This window comes from Gnatocerus cornutus, chromosome 1 (genome assembly GCF_029298725.1).
Source record: "Gnatocerus cornutus isolate USDA-ARS CGAHR chromosome 1, icGnaCorn1.1, whole genome shotgun sequence".
NCBI lineage: Eukaryota > Metazoa > Arthropoda > Insecta > Coleoptera > Tenebrionidae > Gnatocerus > Gnatocerus cornutus.
This window is the reverse complement of record NC_142233.1, coordinates 15037120-15053112: the sequence shown is the minus strand read 5'-3', so window position 1 is coordinate 15053112 and position 15993 is coordinate 15037120. Positions and strand designations below refer to the sequence as shown.

General features: G+C 34.3%; 1 protein-coding gene across 1 annotated transcript in view; it reads right to left on the bottom strand.

Moving 5' to 3' along the window:
- Nucleotides 1-5607: 5607 nt before the first annotated feature.
- Nucleotides 5608-15993, bottom strand: part of peb (zinc finger protein pebbled) — a 50818-nt gene continuing 40432 nt past the window's right edge. The window contains exons 3-5 of the mRNA XM_088040843.1: nt 13688-14160; nt 11067-13636; nt 5608-7527 (exon numbers count right to left, since the gene is read on the bottom strand). Of these exons, the coding sequence (XP_087896969.1) occupies nt 6429-7527; nt 11067-13636; nt 13688-14160 (4142 nt within the window). The 3' untranslated portion in view covers nt 5608-6428. The remainder of the gene's footprint in view (nt 7528-11066; nt 13637-13687; nt 14161-15993) is intronic.

The window sequence follows — 15993 nt, the reverse complement described above, 5'->3', positions numbered from 1 at the left end:
GAGAATTTTTTGAAATCGCTTAAAAATTTGGAAAAACTAAAGCAATAAAGGAACTTTTGGAGAATCCGTGAAAAAATGTGGAAATCCTAAAAAATCGCAGATAATGTTAATGAAATCAAGAGGATTCTAGGAAATCCAGAAAAATCTTATAGAAATGTGGAAGATTTAAAACACTATAAGGAATCCTGAAGAAGCTGAGTAAAAAAGTGAAAAAATTTGTGGAATTCTATGGAATTTTTAAATATTCTGAAAAATCTTAAAGAATTTTATAGAATTTACAGTTTTAGAATAAAAATTGCCAAAGTTAGAGAATTTAATAGAAAACGGTTGACATTTTGTGTCCGTCTAATCAATAAAAAATTTTAAAAATTCACATTTTTTTTCGAAAATTTTGTAACTTTGCACACTTATTAAGCTAGCTGAAAGTAGTAACGTCATCAATTTTCACTGTTTTAGAACCAAAATTACTAAAGTTAAGAAAGTTTGTCAAAAAACATTGAAATTTTTAGATCGATCTAATGAAAAAATTTCAAAAAATTTTATTTTTTGTTCTAAAATTTTATAATTTAGAACAGTAAATAAGCAGCTCTAAAATAGTAATTTCGCCAAATCATTCAGTTTTCGAATTAAAATTGCCAAAGATACACAATTTGATAGAAAACGGTTGACATTTTTTGTACGTCTAGAAAATACAAATTTCTAAAAATTCATTTTTTTGTTCTAAAATTTTGCAACTCGGCACAATTATTAAGCTAGCTAGAAGTCGAAATTGAAATTTTTTGATTAATCTAAAGAAAACAATTTCTAAAAATTGTATTTTTTGTTCTAAAAATTTGTAATTTAGCACAGTAGGTAAACAGTTTTAAACTAGTAACTTCGCCGAATCTTACAGTTTTAGAATTAAAATTGCCAAAGGTGCACAATTTAATAGAAAACGGTTAACATTTTTTGTTCCTTGAAAGAATAAAAAATTCTAAAAATTCACATTTTTGTTCTAAAATTGTGCAACTTTGCACAGTTAATAAGCTAGCTGGAAGAAGTAACATCACTAAATCCTATTGTTTCAGAACAAATATTGTCAAAGTTATGACAGTTTGTTGACAAAAGTTGAAATTTTTAGATCAATCTAAAGAAAAAAAATTCTGCGCATTCTATTTCCTGTCCTAAACTTTTGTAATTTAGGGCAGTAGACAAACAGGTCTAAACTAGTAACTTCGCCGAATCTTACAGTTTTAGAATGAAAATTGCTAAAGTAAGAGAATTTAATAGAAAATGGTTGACATTTTTTGTTCGTCTAAAGAATAAAAAATTCTAAAAATTTACATTCTTGTTCTTAAATGTTGCGACTTTGCAGTTATTAAGCTAGCTGGAAGTAGAACGTCACCAATTTTCACTGTTTTAGAACCAAAATTACTAAAGTTATGAAAGTTTGCCGAAAAAAATTGAAATTTTTAGATAGATCTAAACTAAAAATTCTAAAAAATGTAGTTCTTGTTCTAAAATTTTGTAATTTAGCACAGTTGATAAACAGGTCTAAACTAGTAACTTTGCCGAATCTTACAGTTTTAGAATAAAAATTGCTAAAGTAAGAGAATTTAATAGAAAACGGTTATTATTTTTTGTTCATCTAAACAATAAAAAATTCTAAAAATTTACATTCTTGTTCTTAAATCTTGCGACTTTGCAGTTATTAAGCTAGCTGGAAGTAGAACGTCACCAATTTTTACTGTTTTAGAACCAAAATTACTAAAGTTATGAAAGTTTGCCAAAAAAATTTGAAATTTTTAGATAGATCTAAACTAAAAATTCTAAAAAATGTATTTCTTGTTCTAAAATTTTGTAATTTAGCACAGTTGACAAACAGGTCTAAACTAGTAACTTTGCCGAATCTTACAGGTTTAGAATAAAAATTGCTAAAGTAAGAGAATTTAATAGAAAACGGTTGACATTTTATGTTTGCCTTGAAATTAAAACTTCTAAAAATTCACATATTTGTTCTAAATTTTTGAAACTTGCCACAGTTAGTAAGCTAGGTGAAAGTAGTCACGCTATTATATTCCATTGTTTTACACCCAAAATTACAAAAGTTATGAAGGCTTGCCGAAAAAATTGAATTTTTTAGATCAATCTAAAAAAAATTTTTAAAAATTCTATTTTCTGTCCTAAAATTTTGTAAATTAGCACTGTAGATAAACAGATCTGAACTAGTAACTTCGCCAAATCTTATAGTTTTAGAATTAAAATTGCCAAAGATGCATAATTTAATAGAAAACGGTTAACATTTTTTGTTCCTTGAAAGAGTAAAAAATTCTAAAAATTCACATTTTTGTTCTAAAATTGTGCAACTTTGCACAGTTAATAAGCTAGCTGAAAGTAGTAACACCACTAAATCCTATTGTTTCAGAACAAATATTGTCAAAGTTATGACAGTTTGTTGACAAAAGTTGAAATTTTTAGATCAATCTAAGGAAAAAAAAATCTGAGCATTCTATTTCCTGTCCTAAACTTTTGAAATTTAGAACAGTTGACAAACAGGTCTAAACTAGTAACTTTGCCGAATCTTACAGTTTTAGAATAAAAATTGCTAAAGTAAGAGAATTTAATAGAAAACGGTTGACATTTTTTGTTCGTCTAAAGAATAAAAAATTTTAAAAATTTACTTTTTTGTTCTAAAATTTTGCAAGCTGGAAGTACAACGTCACCAATTTTCACTGTTTTAGAACCAAAATTACTAAAGTTATGAAATTTTGCCGAAAAAATTTGAAATTTTTAGATAGATCTAAACTAAAAATTCTAAAAAATGTAGTTCTTGTTCTAAAATTTTGTAATTTAGCACAGTTGATAAACAGGTCTAAACTAGTAACTTCGCCGAATCTTACAGTTTTAGAATAAAAATTGCTAAAGTAAGAGAATTTAATAGCTAAACGGTTAATATTTTTTGTTCGTCTAAAGAATAAAAAAATTCTAAAAATTTACATTCTTGTTCTTAAATGTTGCGACTTTGCAGTTATTAAGCTAGCTGGAAGTAGAACGTCACCAATTTTTACTGTTTTAGAACCAAAATTACTAAAGTTATGAAAGTTTGCCAAAAAAAATTGAAATTTTTAGATAGATCTAAACTAAAAATTCTAAAAAATGTATTTCTTGTTCTAAAATTTTGTAATTTAGCACAGTTGACAAACAAGTCTAAACTAGTAACTTCGCCGAATTTTAGAGTTTTGGAATAAAAATTGCTAAAGTAAGAGAATTTAATAGAAAACGGTTGACATTTTATGTTTGCCTTGAAATTAAAACTTCTAAAAATTCACATACTTGTTCTAAAATCTTGAAACTTGGCACAGTTATTAAGCTAGGTGAAAGTAGTCACGTTATTAAATTCCATTGTTTTACACCCAAAATTACAAAAGTTATGAAAGTTTGCCGAAAATGTTTGAATTTTTTAGTTCAATCTAAAAAAAATTTAAAAAATTCTAATTTCTGTCTTAAAATTTTGTAAATTAGCACAGTAGATAAACAGATCTGAACTAGTAACTTCGCCAAATCTTACAGTTTTAGAATTAAAATTGCCAAAGATGCATAATTTAATAGAAAACGGTTGACATTTTTTCTTCTATGAAAGAATAAAAAATTCTAAAAATTCACATTTTTGTTCTAAATTTGTGCAACTTTGCACAGTTAATAAGCTAGCTGGAAGTAGTAACATCAGTAAATCCTATTGTTTCAGAAGAAATATTGTCAAAGTTATTACAGTTTGTTGACAAAAGTTGAAATTTTTAGATCAATCTAAAGAAAAAAAATCTGAGCATTCTATTTCCTATCTTAAACTTTTGAAATTTAGGGCAGTAGACAAACAGGTCTAAACTAGTTACTTCGCCGAATCTTACAGTTTTAGAATGAAAATTGCTAAAGTAAGAATTTAATAGAAAATGGTTGACATTTTTTGTTCGTCTAAAAAATAAAAAAATCTAAAAATTTACATTCTTGTTTTTAAATGTTGCGACTTTGCAGTTATTAAGCTAGCTGGAAGTAGAACGTCACCAATTTTTACTGCTTTAGAACCAAAATTACTAAAGTTATGAAAGTTTGCCGAAAAAATTTGAAATTTTTAGATATAATGCATTCACGATCTTTTTAGACCGCGGCAAGCCATGGAAATCTAGTAACTTGGTTGGTAGTCAACCTTTGTGAGCTAAAGTTTCCTGAAAATGATTGACATTCGTTCTGTCGATTGGAGTTGTCACCTTTTTTTGGTTATGAATTGTGTCTGAAACCTTTCCTCTGTTGCCAGTTTGAATCGAACATTCAGAACTTGATAATTTTATTGAATTTTTATCTAAAATTTAGAAATTATTTTTCAACAAAGGCAATATAATTCATAATGGAAGACATTACTGCTGGTACATTCCACTGGCAAAAAGTTTAGCATTCTCCAGAAGTACTTCCGCCAGGTCTTGATTCTAGTCATAAAACCTTAAATAAGTTTATTTGATCGAATTAGCATTTGACCCAGGGTTTTATGTTATGGAATCTCACACTAAAAGCAAACTTTCGTTAACTAAAAAGTGCAGCAATTTAGAATTTGAATTGTTTTTGTTTACATAAAGTCTTGTGATCGTTCACTTCTCGGTGTTTGTAACTCAGACTTAATAATTTTGAAAAGTGTTGTTCTCTCGGCATAAAATTCTAATTGTTGCCGCTTATCAGCCAAAAGTTTTCATCTTTGGTGTCCAGAACTTTGGAAACGGTTGCACGCTCACCTAAAAAATTTTGAAAACAAACGTCTACGGGACTTCCTACCTTACAAAGAATATTTGTAACACCTCAGATCATTTGTTCCAGTCTTAAATCAGGCCCATCTTTTCGAAACTGCAAGAAGCACTTTTTAAAGGCAAATTTTGTTCGAAAACTAAATCATTTTAGGCATTTTATTGCAATATTTTGAAGATAATGCCTTTAAACTGTTACTTCCACGATTAAAAGGAAACACACGATTTTTCCGGTATCAGAAAAGTGGCAAACTTGCGTGCATGAAAGACACATGTCAGATGTGACAGTAAAAAAATTTCCTCTGTCAGTCATTGTAGCCAACAAAAAGAAAAAAAAACATGGCCTACTCTGGTCTAAAAAGATCGTGAATGCATTATAGATCTAAACTAAAAATTCTAAAAAATGTAGTTCTTGTTCTAAAATTTTGTTATTTAGCACAGTTGATAAACAGGTCTAAACTAGTAACTTTGCCGAATCTTACAGTTTTAGAATAAAAATTGCTAAAGTAAGAGAATTTAATAGCTAAACGGTTAATATTTTTTGTTCGTCTAAAGAATAAAAAATTCTAAAAATTTACATTTTTGTTTTAAAATTTTGTAACTTTGAATAGTTATTAAGTTAGCTGGAAATAGTAACGTTATCAATTTTCACTGTTTTAGAACCAAAATTACCAAAGTTATGAAAGATTGTCGAAAAATTACAGTTTTTAGATGGAACTAAAGAAAAAATAGAAGAAACTAAAAGGAAATGTAAAAGAAACTAAAGTACCTGAAGAGCTATTTAACGCAAACATGGATAGTTAGATAGCTAGAAAAAGGTTAAAGGAGTAAAAATGTAGAATTTCTGAGCATTATTGTTTATTGAATTAAAGAAATATTCAAACAAATAGATATAATAAGTTTAATAATATGTCGCTTTATTCTAACTTAAATACGATATACTCTACAGGAATATGGCATACCTAAAGTTGATGGAAAACGTGAACGCAAAGACAATGACTTTACCATTTTGTAAGTTTTAAAGCATCAATTTTAACACTAATACACTCTCATTGCTTTCAAATTGCTAAAAATGCTCCGTGAGTACGATCTTCGCATCTTCGATGGAGATCGAACCGAAAGCCTTAAATACTCTTAAGACACAGCGTGAATGTGAATAATACAATACTAAGTAAAAGGTGCAAAAAGAAATAAAAAACGTGTCCCTCTAAATCCATACAAAAACTCTGCGCGAATGCAACAAGCCCTCAAGACGTGTATATAACATAATTTTGATACAAATATATTGCTTACTTTACAGTCGTTAATACTAAGCCACCCTTTAAGACACTTTGATGTCGGAAAAACTACAAGTTTCGGACGAAATCGTGCGAAAACTACAATTAAATTATTATTTGGTATTCTAGACCGTATCATATTTGTTATGTACAAAAATATATTAATTAATTTAAGTTTACTTAAACGAAAATTTTATACACAAGAACTAGTCTATACTCATTTCATTGTTTTTACATCTTAGCTTCTTATTCGTTGGAAAAACCTGACTAGACGCTGGTGTCGACTTTACAAATCAAGTGCGCACTAAATAAACTTACTTTACAAAAAAGTACAAAATTTACAAAACCTAGAATAAATAAAAATAACTTAATCCCACCCCTCCCTTTATTCCTTCACTCCGTTCTTCACCCCCAGGAGCTTGGCGGCGTCGTCGGCCGACGCCGTCAACACCTTGTCGATGAAGGAGCGGTCGCGAATCCCCAGGAGGTTGCTGATCAAATCGCTCCCCTCATTCCCGTCCGACTCGTCCGTCTTCTCCTTCAGGAGGTTGACGGGCGCCGCGGTGACGTCCTCGTCGCTGTTCACCACCTCGTTGTCGAAGTTGATGTTGTGTTTCTTGCGGTGGCGCAGCATGCTGTGTTTTAGAGTGAATCGCCTTCTGCAGATGTCGCAGCTGAAGGGGCGCTCGCCGGTGTGGGTGCGCATGTGTCTGCGGAGGTCCTCCGCGGACCAGAAGCGGCGCATGCAGAAGGCGCAAATCACCTTCCGGTTGGAGTAGTCGGGGAATTTGCCGCGCAGGTCGTTTTCTTCGTCTTCGTGGTGGTGGTCTTCGGGAGTCGTGGCGTTGTTGTCGAGGGCGTTCTTGGACATGAGGAGGTCGTACTCGGCGTAGTGCTTGTCTTTGATGTGGTCGAGCGCCTCCTGGCGCTCCCCGAACGAACCGTCGCACAGGTGGCATTTGAACGGAAGGTCGGAGTTTTGAATGACATTCTGCACCTCGTTCATGGGCTTGGAGGCCTCCCAGTCTGAAGAAGGCAGCTTCTCGTCTTCGGAGCTCCCGGCTTCGTACCCCTGCGCTTTGATGTCGTCCCCTTGCGCGTTGGTGGAGTGCTTGCAGCTGATGTGCTTCTTCAGGTTGGAGTAGGTGGAGAAGGTGCTGCTGGGGCAATTCGAGCATTTGAAAGGGCGCTCGGGGACGTTCCTCATGAGATAGTTGGTGTTGTTGTTCACCACGTCGTTGCTGATGGTGGTGGCGTTGTTGCCGTGCTTCCGCAGCAAGTGGCGGTCGCAGTTGGATTTGGTGGTGAAGAGCAGAGGGCAGTGGCTGCATTTGAACGGCTTCTGGCCGGTGTGAGTCAAAATGTGGCGGCGCAGAGAGGAGCTCCAGGGGAATTTGCGGCTGCAGAAAGGGCAACTGACGCGGTTGGGGGCCATGGAGTAGGCGGACTTCTTCTTTACGGGGGCGGCGGTCTCTGGCTCCGATCTTCAAAAAAAAAAAGATTGAATTAGTAACGGGTCTAAATTCTGATGTTTGAAGATTGCAATTTTTGGATATTTTTAGATTGTTCCGTAAAAAAAATCTAAAAATTCTATTTCTTGTTCTATAATTTTGTAATTGTAATTTAGCACAATTATTAAGCTACTCAAAAGTACTACTGTCTTTAAATTCTACTGTTTCAAGATCAAAATTGTCAAAGTTATAGGATTTAGTAGAAAAAAGATGAAAATTTTTATATCGTTCCACAAAAAAATGCTGAATATTCTATTTCTTGCTATAAAATTTTGTACTTTAGCACAGTAGATAAACGGGTCTAAACTAGTAAGTTCGCCAAATCCTACAGTTTTACAACCAAAATTCCCAAAGTTATGAAAGTTTGTCGCAAAATGTTAAAATTTTTAGATTAATCTAAAGAAAAAAATTCTAAAAATTTTATTTCTTGTTCTAAAATTTTGTAATTTAGCACAATTATTAAACTACTTAGAAGTAGTAATGTCTCCAAATTCGACTGTTTTAGGATAAAAATTGCCAAAGTTATAGGATTTAATAGAAAAAAGCTTAAAATTTTTAGATTGTCCTACAACAGAAATTCTAAAAATTCTATTTCTTGTTCTAAAATTTAGTAATTTCGCACAATTATTAACTTACTCAGAAGTAGTAACGTCATCATATTCCACTAGTTTAGAACCAAAATTGCCAAAATTATAAAAGTTTGTCGAAAACAATTGAAATTTTTAGATCGATTTTAAGAAAAAAATTCTAAACATTTTATTTCTTGTTCTAAAATTTTGTAATGTAGCACAGTAGATAAACGGGTCTAAACTAGTAAGTTTGCCAAATCCTACAGTTTTACAACCAAAATTGCCAAAGTTATGAAAGTTTGTCGCAAAAAGTTAAAATTTTTTGATCAATCTAAAGAAAAAAATTCTAAAATTTTTATTTCTTGTTCTAAAATTTTGTAATTTAGCACAATTATTAAACTACTTAGAAGTAGTAATGTCTCCAAATTCTATTGTTTTAGGATAAAAATTGGCAAAGTTATAGGATTTAGTAGAAAAAAGCTAAAAATTTTTAGATTGTCCTACAACAAAAATTCTAAAAATTCTATTTCTTGTTTTAAAATTTAGTAATTTTGCACAATTATTAAGTTACTCAGAAGTAGTAACGTCACCAAATTCCACTATTTTAGTAACAAAATTGTCAAAATTATAAAAGTTTGTCGAAAAAAATTGAAATTTTTAGATCGATCTCAAGAAAAAAATTTTAATCATTTTATTTTTTGTTCTAAAATTTTGTAATTTAGCACAGTAGATAAACGGGTCTAAACTAGTAAGTTTGCCAAATCCTACAGTTTTACAACCAAAATTGCCAAAGGTATGAAAGTTTGTTGCAAAAAGTTAAAATTTTTAGATCAATCTAAAGAAAAAAATTCTAAAAAATTTATTTTTTGTTCTAAAATTTTGTAATTTAGCCCAATTATTAAACTACTTAGAAGTAGGAATGTCTCCAAATTCTACTGTTTTAGGATAAAAATTGTCAAAGTTATAGGAATTAGTAGAAAAAAGCTGAAAATTTTTAGTTTGTCCCACAACAAAAATTCTAAAAATTCTATTTCTTGATCTAAAATTTAGTAATTTCGCACAATTATTAAGTTACTCAGAAGTAGTGACGTCACCAAATCCCACTATTTTAGTAACAAAATTGTCAAAATTATAAGAGTTTATCAAAAAAATTGAAATTTTTACATTGATCTGAAGAAAAATTTTAAACATTTTATTTTTTGTTCTAAAATTTTGTAATTTAGCACAGTAGATAAATGGATCTAAACTAGAAAGTTCGCCAAATCTTACAATTTTTCAACCAAAATTACCAAAGTTATAAAAGTTTGTCAATAAAATTAAAATTTTTAGATTCTAAAATTTCTATTTCTTGTTTTCAAATTTTTTAATTTAGTATAATTACTAAACTACTCAGAAGTAGTCATGTCTTCAAATTCTACTGGTTTAAGATCAAAATTGCCATAGTTATAGAATTAAGTAGAAAAATCTCAAAAATTTTAGATCGTTCCGCAATAAAAAATTCTAAAAATTTAATTTTTTGTTCTAAAATTTTGTAATTTAGTACATTTATTCACCTACTTACTAGTAGTAACGTCACCAAATTTTACTGCCTTAGATCCAAAATTACAAAAGTTATGAAAGTTTGTCGAAAAAAAATGATATTTTTAGCTAATCTAAAGAAAAAAAAATTAAAAAATTGATTTTTTGTTCTAAAACTGTATAATTTCGCACAGTAGATAAACAAGTCTAAACTTGTAACTTTTCCTGAATCTTACAGTTTTAGAATCAAAGTTGCCAAATTTAGAAAATTTAATAGAAAACGGTTGACATTTTGTGTTTACCTAGAAAATAAAAATTCTAAAAAATTAAATGCTTGTTCTAAAATTTTGAAAATTGGCACAGTTATTAAGCAAGCCGGAAGTAGTAACTATACCAAATTTTATTGTCTTTGGATAAAAAATGCTAAAGTTTTGAAATTTTGTTCAAAAAAATGTAAATTTTTAGATCGTTCTAAAAAAATTTATAAAAATTCACATTTTTGATATAAAATTTTAAAATTTAGCACAGTTGTTAAACTCCAAATTTTATTGTGGTCGGATAAAAACTCTTAAAGTTATGAAATGTTTTCGAAAAAATCTTGAAATTTTTAGATCGATTTAAAGAAATTTAAAGTTTTAAAAATTCTATTTTTTGTTCTAAAATTTTGTAATTTGGCACAGTAGATAAGCAAATCTAAACTAATAATGTCGCAAAGTTTTACAATTTTAGAATCAAAATTGTCAAAGTTACGGAATTTAATAGAAAAAGGCTCACAATTTTTATTGGTCTCGAAAATCAAAATTTAAAAAATTCACATTCTTGTTCTAAAATTTTGAAACTTAGGACAATTATTAAGCAAGCTGGGAGTAGTAATTTTTCTAAATTTTATTGTCTTGGGTTAAAAAATGCCAAAGTTATGAAATTTTGTCCAATAAAATTGTACATTTTTAGATCGTTCTGAAGAAAGAATTTCCAAAAATTCACAGTCTTGTTCTAAAATTTTGAGAATTGGCACAGTTATTAAACTAGCCAGGGGTAGTAATTCATTCAAATTTTACTGTCTTGGCAAAAAAATTCGTAAAATGTCTTCAAAAAAACTTTAAATTTTTAAAATCGATCTAAAAAAAGTCTAAAATTCTGTTTTTTGTCCTAAAATTTTGTAATTTTGCACAGTTGTTAAACAAATCTAAAGTAATATCGCCACTAAATTTTACTATTTTACTGTTTTAGGATCAAAATTGCCAAAGTTATAAGATTTGGTGGAAAAATTTTGGAAATTTTATATCCATTTAACGAAAAAAATTCTATTTTTTGTGCAAAAATTGTGAAATTTAGACCGGTAGATAAACAAGTCTAAATTAGCATCGTCGCCAAATCTGACTCATTTAGAAAGAAAACTGCCAAAGTCACAGAATTGAAACTTACTTGTTTCCATCGGTCCCTTCGCTGGTGCTGCCGCTGGCGACGAGCCCCTCCTCGTCCTCCTCGCTGGCGCCGCCGACCTCCGGCTCCTCACCCTCCCTCTTAAAATACTCCTTAAACTGCTGCTGCGACGCATTGTCCAGCAACCTCGCCACCGGCACCAGATCCTGATTCTCCTCGTTCTTCTTCTCGATCTTCATCTGCTTGGCGTGCAGCTCTCTGAGTTTCTCTTCCAGAATGCGGCTCCTCTCGAACCCGCCGTCGAATCTTTGGTTATTTTCAGTCTTAATTTCGGCTTTGTCTGCGTTCTCGTCGATCACAAGCGCGCAGTCATCGTCGTCGTCTTTCTTCTCTTGGTTGGCCCTCAGGTGCTGCGCCAAGATGGCAAACTTCAACTTCTCGTTGTGTTCTTTGGTATCTTCGTAATCCTGAGACTTGACTTCGTAGTTCGGGATGCTGAGATCGCAGAAGCTCTTCTGGCTCTTCCTCCCGGGGGTGCTCAAGTGGCCTCTTTGGCGCTGCGACCAGAACTGCGGGTGCTGCTGCTTGATGTGGCGCTCCATGTTGGAGCGCAGAGTGAAGCGCGCCGAGCAGTGCTCGCAGGTGAAGGGCCGCTCCGTGCGGTATCGCCGCTGTTTCTGCTTCGGCATGAGCACGCCGTTCTTGATCACCATCTTCACGGAGTTGGGGGACTGTGTTAAATCCGGCTTCTGCGGAGGAAGAGGACTAGACATCTTGAAATTCTCCTCGATGTTGAGAGTCAGCGGTCTCATACTCTCGCTTTTCTTTGGTTCGTTGTAAACGGGTAAGTTTTTGGTGAAGCTATCACTGATCATGGAGCCCCCGCTGAGTTGGTACCTCTGGAAGCGCTCCTGCGACTCCTGCAGGAGTGGAGGTTGCAAAGTCGGGAACAGAAGCGGGTTCAGCGGGAGTCCCGGCCAGTTGGAGAACCCAGGGAAAGTGTTGCGGTAGAGAGTGGCGTACCACGCGTCCAGCTTCGGCGAGGTGCTCTTGAGGAGCTGCTGGGCGAACAAGTCGCGCATGATCATCGGCGGCGACTTCTTGGAGAGGTCCTCCGGAAGCACCTCCTTCTTCTCGGACTTTTTACTCAAGTCCAGGACCTGGGGCTCGTCGACTTCCTCCTCGTATTCGGGCTCGGGGGTTTCTTTCAACTCCTCCAAGTTCTTCACGTGGATTTTAGAGTGAGGGGTGGAGACGTTGGAGGGTTTGGGGGAGAAACCGTACGGGGGTAGGTAAGGAGAGAGCTGACCGTTCTGGAGGCGGTGGTCTTTGAGCGACTTTAGATTTTCGCTCCGGATAATATCGCCAATATTCGAGAACATCTTCGGGGGTTCTGGGGGTAGGGGAGCATTGAGGGTTTCTTTGAGGAGGGTGGGGAACACCTCGGGAGTCTTCGGGGTGAGTTTCTCCTCGCTTTTGGTCAGTTTGTTGAGTTCTTCGTTGGTGGGGTCCTCTGAAGGGTGGTAGATGATGGCCTTTTTGACTTCTTCGCGCGTGGTTTTGGCGTGGCGATTCCTCAAGTGTCTCTCGCAGTTGGCTTTGGTGGTAAATGCGTAGTTGCAAAGGGAGCACTCGTAGGGCCGATCGCCATTATGTGTCCTCATGTGTCGGATCAGCGCCGCCTTGTCGATCGAAGAGTGCGGACACATGTTGCACCGGTACATCCCGTTGTTATTCCCATTGAGATGCGCCCGGTTGTGCCCTTTGAGCGCCCGGAGGTTCGGGAACACCGCCGTGCACAACCTGCAGGGAAACTCCCCTCGCAGCTTCATCTTCCGGAACTCCAACGCGAAGATATCTTGAGATTCCTCGTCTTGCTCCGACCGCGCGCTGTCGTCCAAACTCGGCTTCAGCAGCTCGCTCTTGGTCTGGAGCTGCTGGAGAAGACTCCCGTTCGTCGTCATCGAGATGATCGACTGGATGTCCGCCAAGTCCTTCGTGTCGTTGGAGATGACTTTCGCCAGGAGTTGCTGGCGGAGTTTGTTGGACGTTTCGCTGACGAACTTCTCCGGGGAGTTGTCCTGGAGGTTCAACCGCGAGAAGAACTCGCTCCTGCGGATGTCTTTGTCGGAGATTTGCGTGGTTTTGGTGAGGTCCAACCCGCTGACGCAGTTCTTTTCGTGGATTTCCAAGGAGTTGCCGCAGGGGAAGGCGCGCGAGCAGGTTTTGCATTGGAAGCTGAGGCCTTCCGAGGCGGTGTGGAGGTTCTTCTCGCATTCGTAGCGCGCGATGTGGGGGAACTTCTCGCTGGAGAAGTCGACGAAGGTGAGGTCTTTGAACCCGGAGACTGTGTGCTTCTTGAGTTGGTTGTGGGCGGTGTTCTTGTGGATGGTCAAGAGTTTGTTGTTTTGGAAGAGTTGGTGGCACTGGTTGCACTTGGCGGGGTAGTCAGGGTGGTTGTCCCCCAGGTGCGCCTCCAAGGCGATGATGGAGTCGAAGTCGGTGCGGTCGCACACCGGACACTTGTAGAATTGTCCTTCGTTGTCGGACGACGACTCCAACTTCTTGCTCATGTGGTCAATCTCCTCCAGCTTCCGCTTCTTTGACTCGACCTGAAACCAAGACGTGGAGGAAACTGTACGATGGTCATCGCACCCACTCACCTTGTTGTTGTTGAACTCGGTGCCGCCGCTGACGCTGCTGTCGGAGCTCGCGTCCGACTCGTAGTTGTCGCCCTTCTGGGTGTGCGTCCTCATGTGCCGGTGCATGTTGCCGTTGGTGGTGAAGGTGTCGCCGCAGTACCGGCAATGGAACGGCCTCTCGCCGCTGTGCACCAGGACGTGCCGGTCCAAGCTGGAGCTCGAGCTCAAGACTTTGAAACAGATCCTGCAGGTGAAGCCTTTGTCGTCTTGCACCTCCGTCTCGTTGTTGTGGGAGCGGATATGAAGAGTAAACTCGTGTTGAGAAGTAAGAATGGTCTCGCAGATCGGACAGACGAATTTCCGTTCTGGGGAGCTGCAGTCGCTGCGGTTGTCCGAGTCGCAGGCTTCCATCGTGGAGAAGACGCCCGAGTCGCTTTGGGTGCTTTGGTTCTTTGATGGTTCTTTGGATTCTACCTCCATGGTAATAGCAGAGACTGGAAAAAAGGGAGGAAATAAGTACAGGCGTTCGGTGGATAATGAGAGAAAGTAGAATATTGATTTCGACGTCCGATGACAAATTCTATGTAATTTGTCGAGGATTAAAGTGACCGCGTTTTCCGGATCGTAAAAACCTCATTCAAAATTAAGTGTTTGTGGGGGAGGAGCGCGCGATTACGGGCGCCATCTGAAGGGGGTTTCAAGGGGTGGAATAAATAAGTAAACATTTCGCGAACGTGTGTCCGAACTTGACATAAAAACGGCAATTCTGCGACAGGAGGTAGGGAATGACAGGTGTTAAGACATACGTTCAACCGATCTAGAATTTTTTGGTTTTTTACAAATTTAAGGTTTCCAAAAGCCCTAATTAAAAGTCAAATTGGAAAATTGTAACACCCACGAATGAAAAATAAAAATTTTAAGAATACATTTCGAAAAATTGCTAAAATTGCTAGTTATAGAAGTCAAAATTAAATTTTAGCTGAGACATAAAAAAATTAAGAAAGTGGCGATTATTGTAACTGAAATCATTTTTACCAACTTCTAAAACATTAATTTGAATAATTTAAAAACTACTAACTAATTTTTAAAATTTTGAAAATGACCTCAGAATTTAAGCTTTTAGTATTTTGGATTTCCACTTTTGAATTCTAAAATTTATCTTAAATTCTAACATTTTTGAGTTTTTGAATTTTTTTATTCATACTTTCTTTCATTTTTGATTTCCTAAAATTGGCCCATTTGAGATAACTTTTCAAATTTTTTATTTTTAGACATTTAACAATTTTTGAAATTTTGATTTTTGTTTCTAATAGAATTGCTCTTGAAGTCAAACAAAATTTTGCAGCTTTAAAATTGAAAAGTTTAAAAAATTCTTGAAGCTACAAAATGCTCTCAGAAATTCAACCTTTCTTATTTTTAAAATTATTAATTTGCACTCTCAAATTCCTGGACTTTTTTCCGATGGATTCTTGCGTTTTTGAATTTTTTGGAATTTTTCGTTCTTACATTCTTAGTTTATTTTTTTAATTTTTCAAAATTTGTATATGTATTTGGAGTTAACTTCGCATTTAATAATTTTTAAAATTTGAATTTTTTTTTAACTGAGTTGGTACGAAATTACAAAATTTTGCAGCTTCTTAATTAAAAAGTTTAAAAAATCAAATTTCAGCTTTTCGTATTTTCAAAAATTCCTCTTTTAAATTCAAAAATGCTCTTTTTTCTGGATTCTTAAATTTTAAACTTTTCGGTTTTTTTTAATTTCTAAAAACTAGTCTATTTGAGAATATTTATTTGTAGACATTTAATAGTAAATTTAAATTTGAATTTGACTTTGTACTAAAATACAAAAATTTGTAGCATCAAAATTAAAGTTTCAAAAATTTCTGTAAGGTACAAATTTTTCTAAATTTAAAACTTTTCCAGAATTTAAGCTTTCGTATTTTTAAAGTTTCGAATTTGCACTTTTGAATTGTAAATTTCATCTGCAATTTGCTTTTTTTCTCACAAATTCTAGCATTTTTGAATTTTTTAAATTTTTAATTCTTACTTTCTTTGTTTTTTGTTTTTTTTTAATTGATAATAACTTTTAAAATGTACTTTTTTAAATTCGAAAATGCTCTTAAGATTTTATTTTGGATTCTTAAATTTTTAAACTTTTCGTTTCTTTAAATTTTTAACAATTAGTCCATTTGAGTTAACTTTATAAAATATTTATTTGTAGACATTTAATAGTAAATTTAAACTTAAATTTGACTTTGTACTAAAATACAAAATTTTGCATCTTTAGAATTGATGATTCAAAAATTCTTAAAAAATCAAAATTTTCA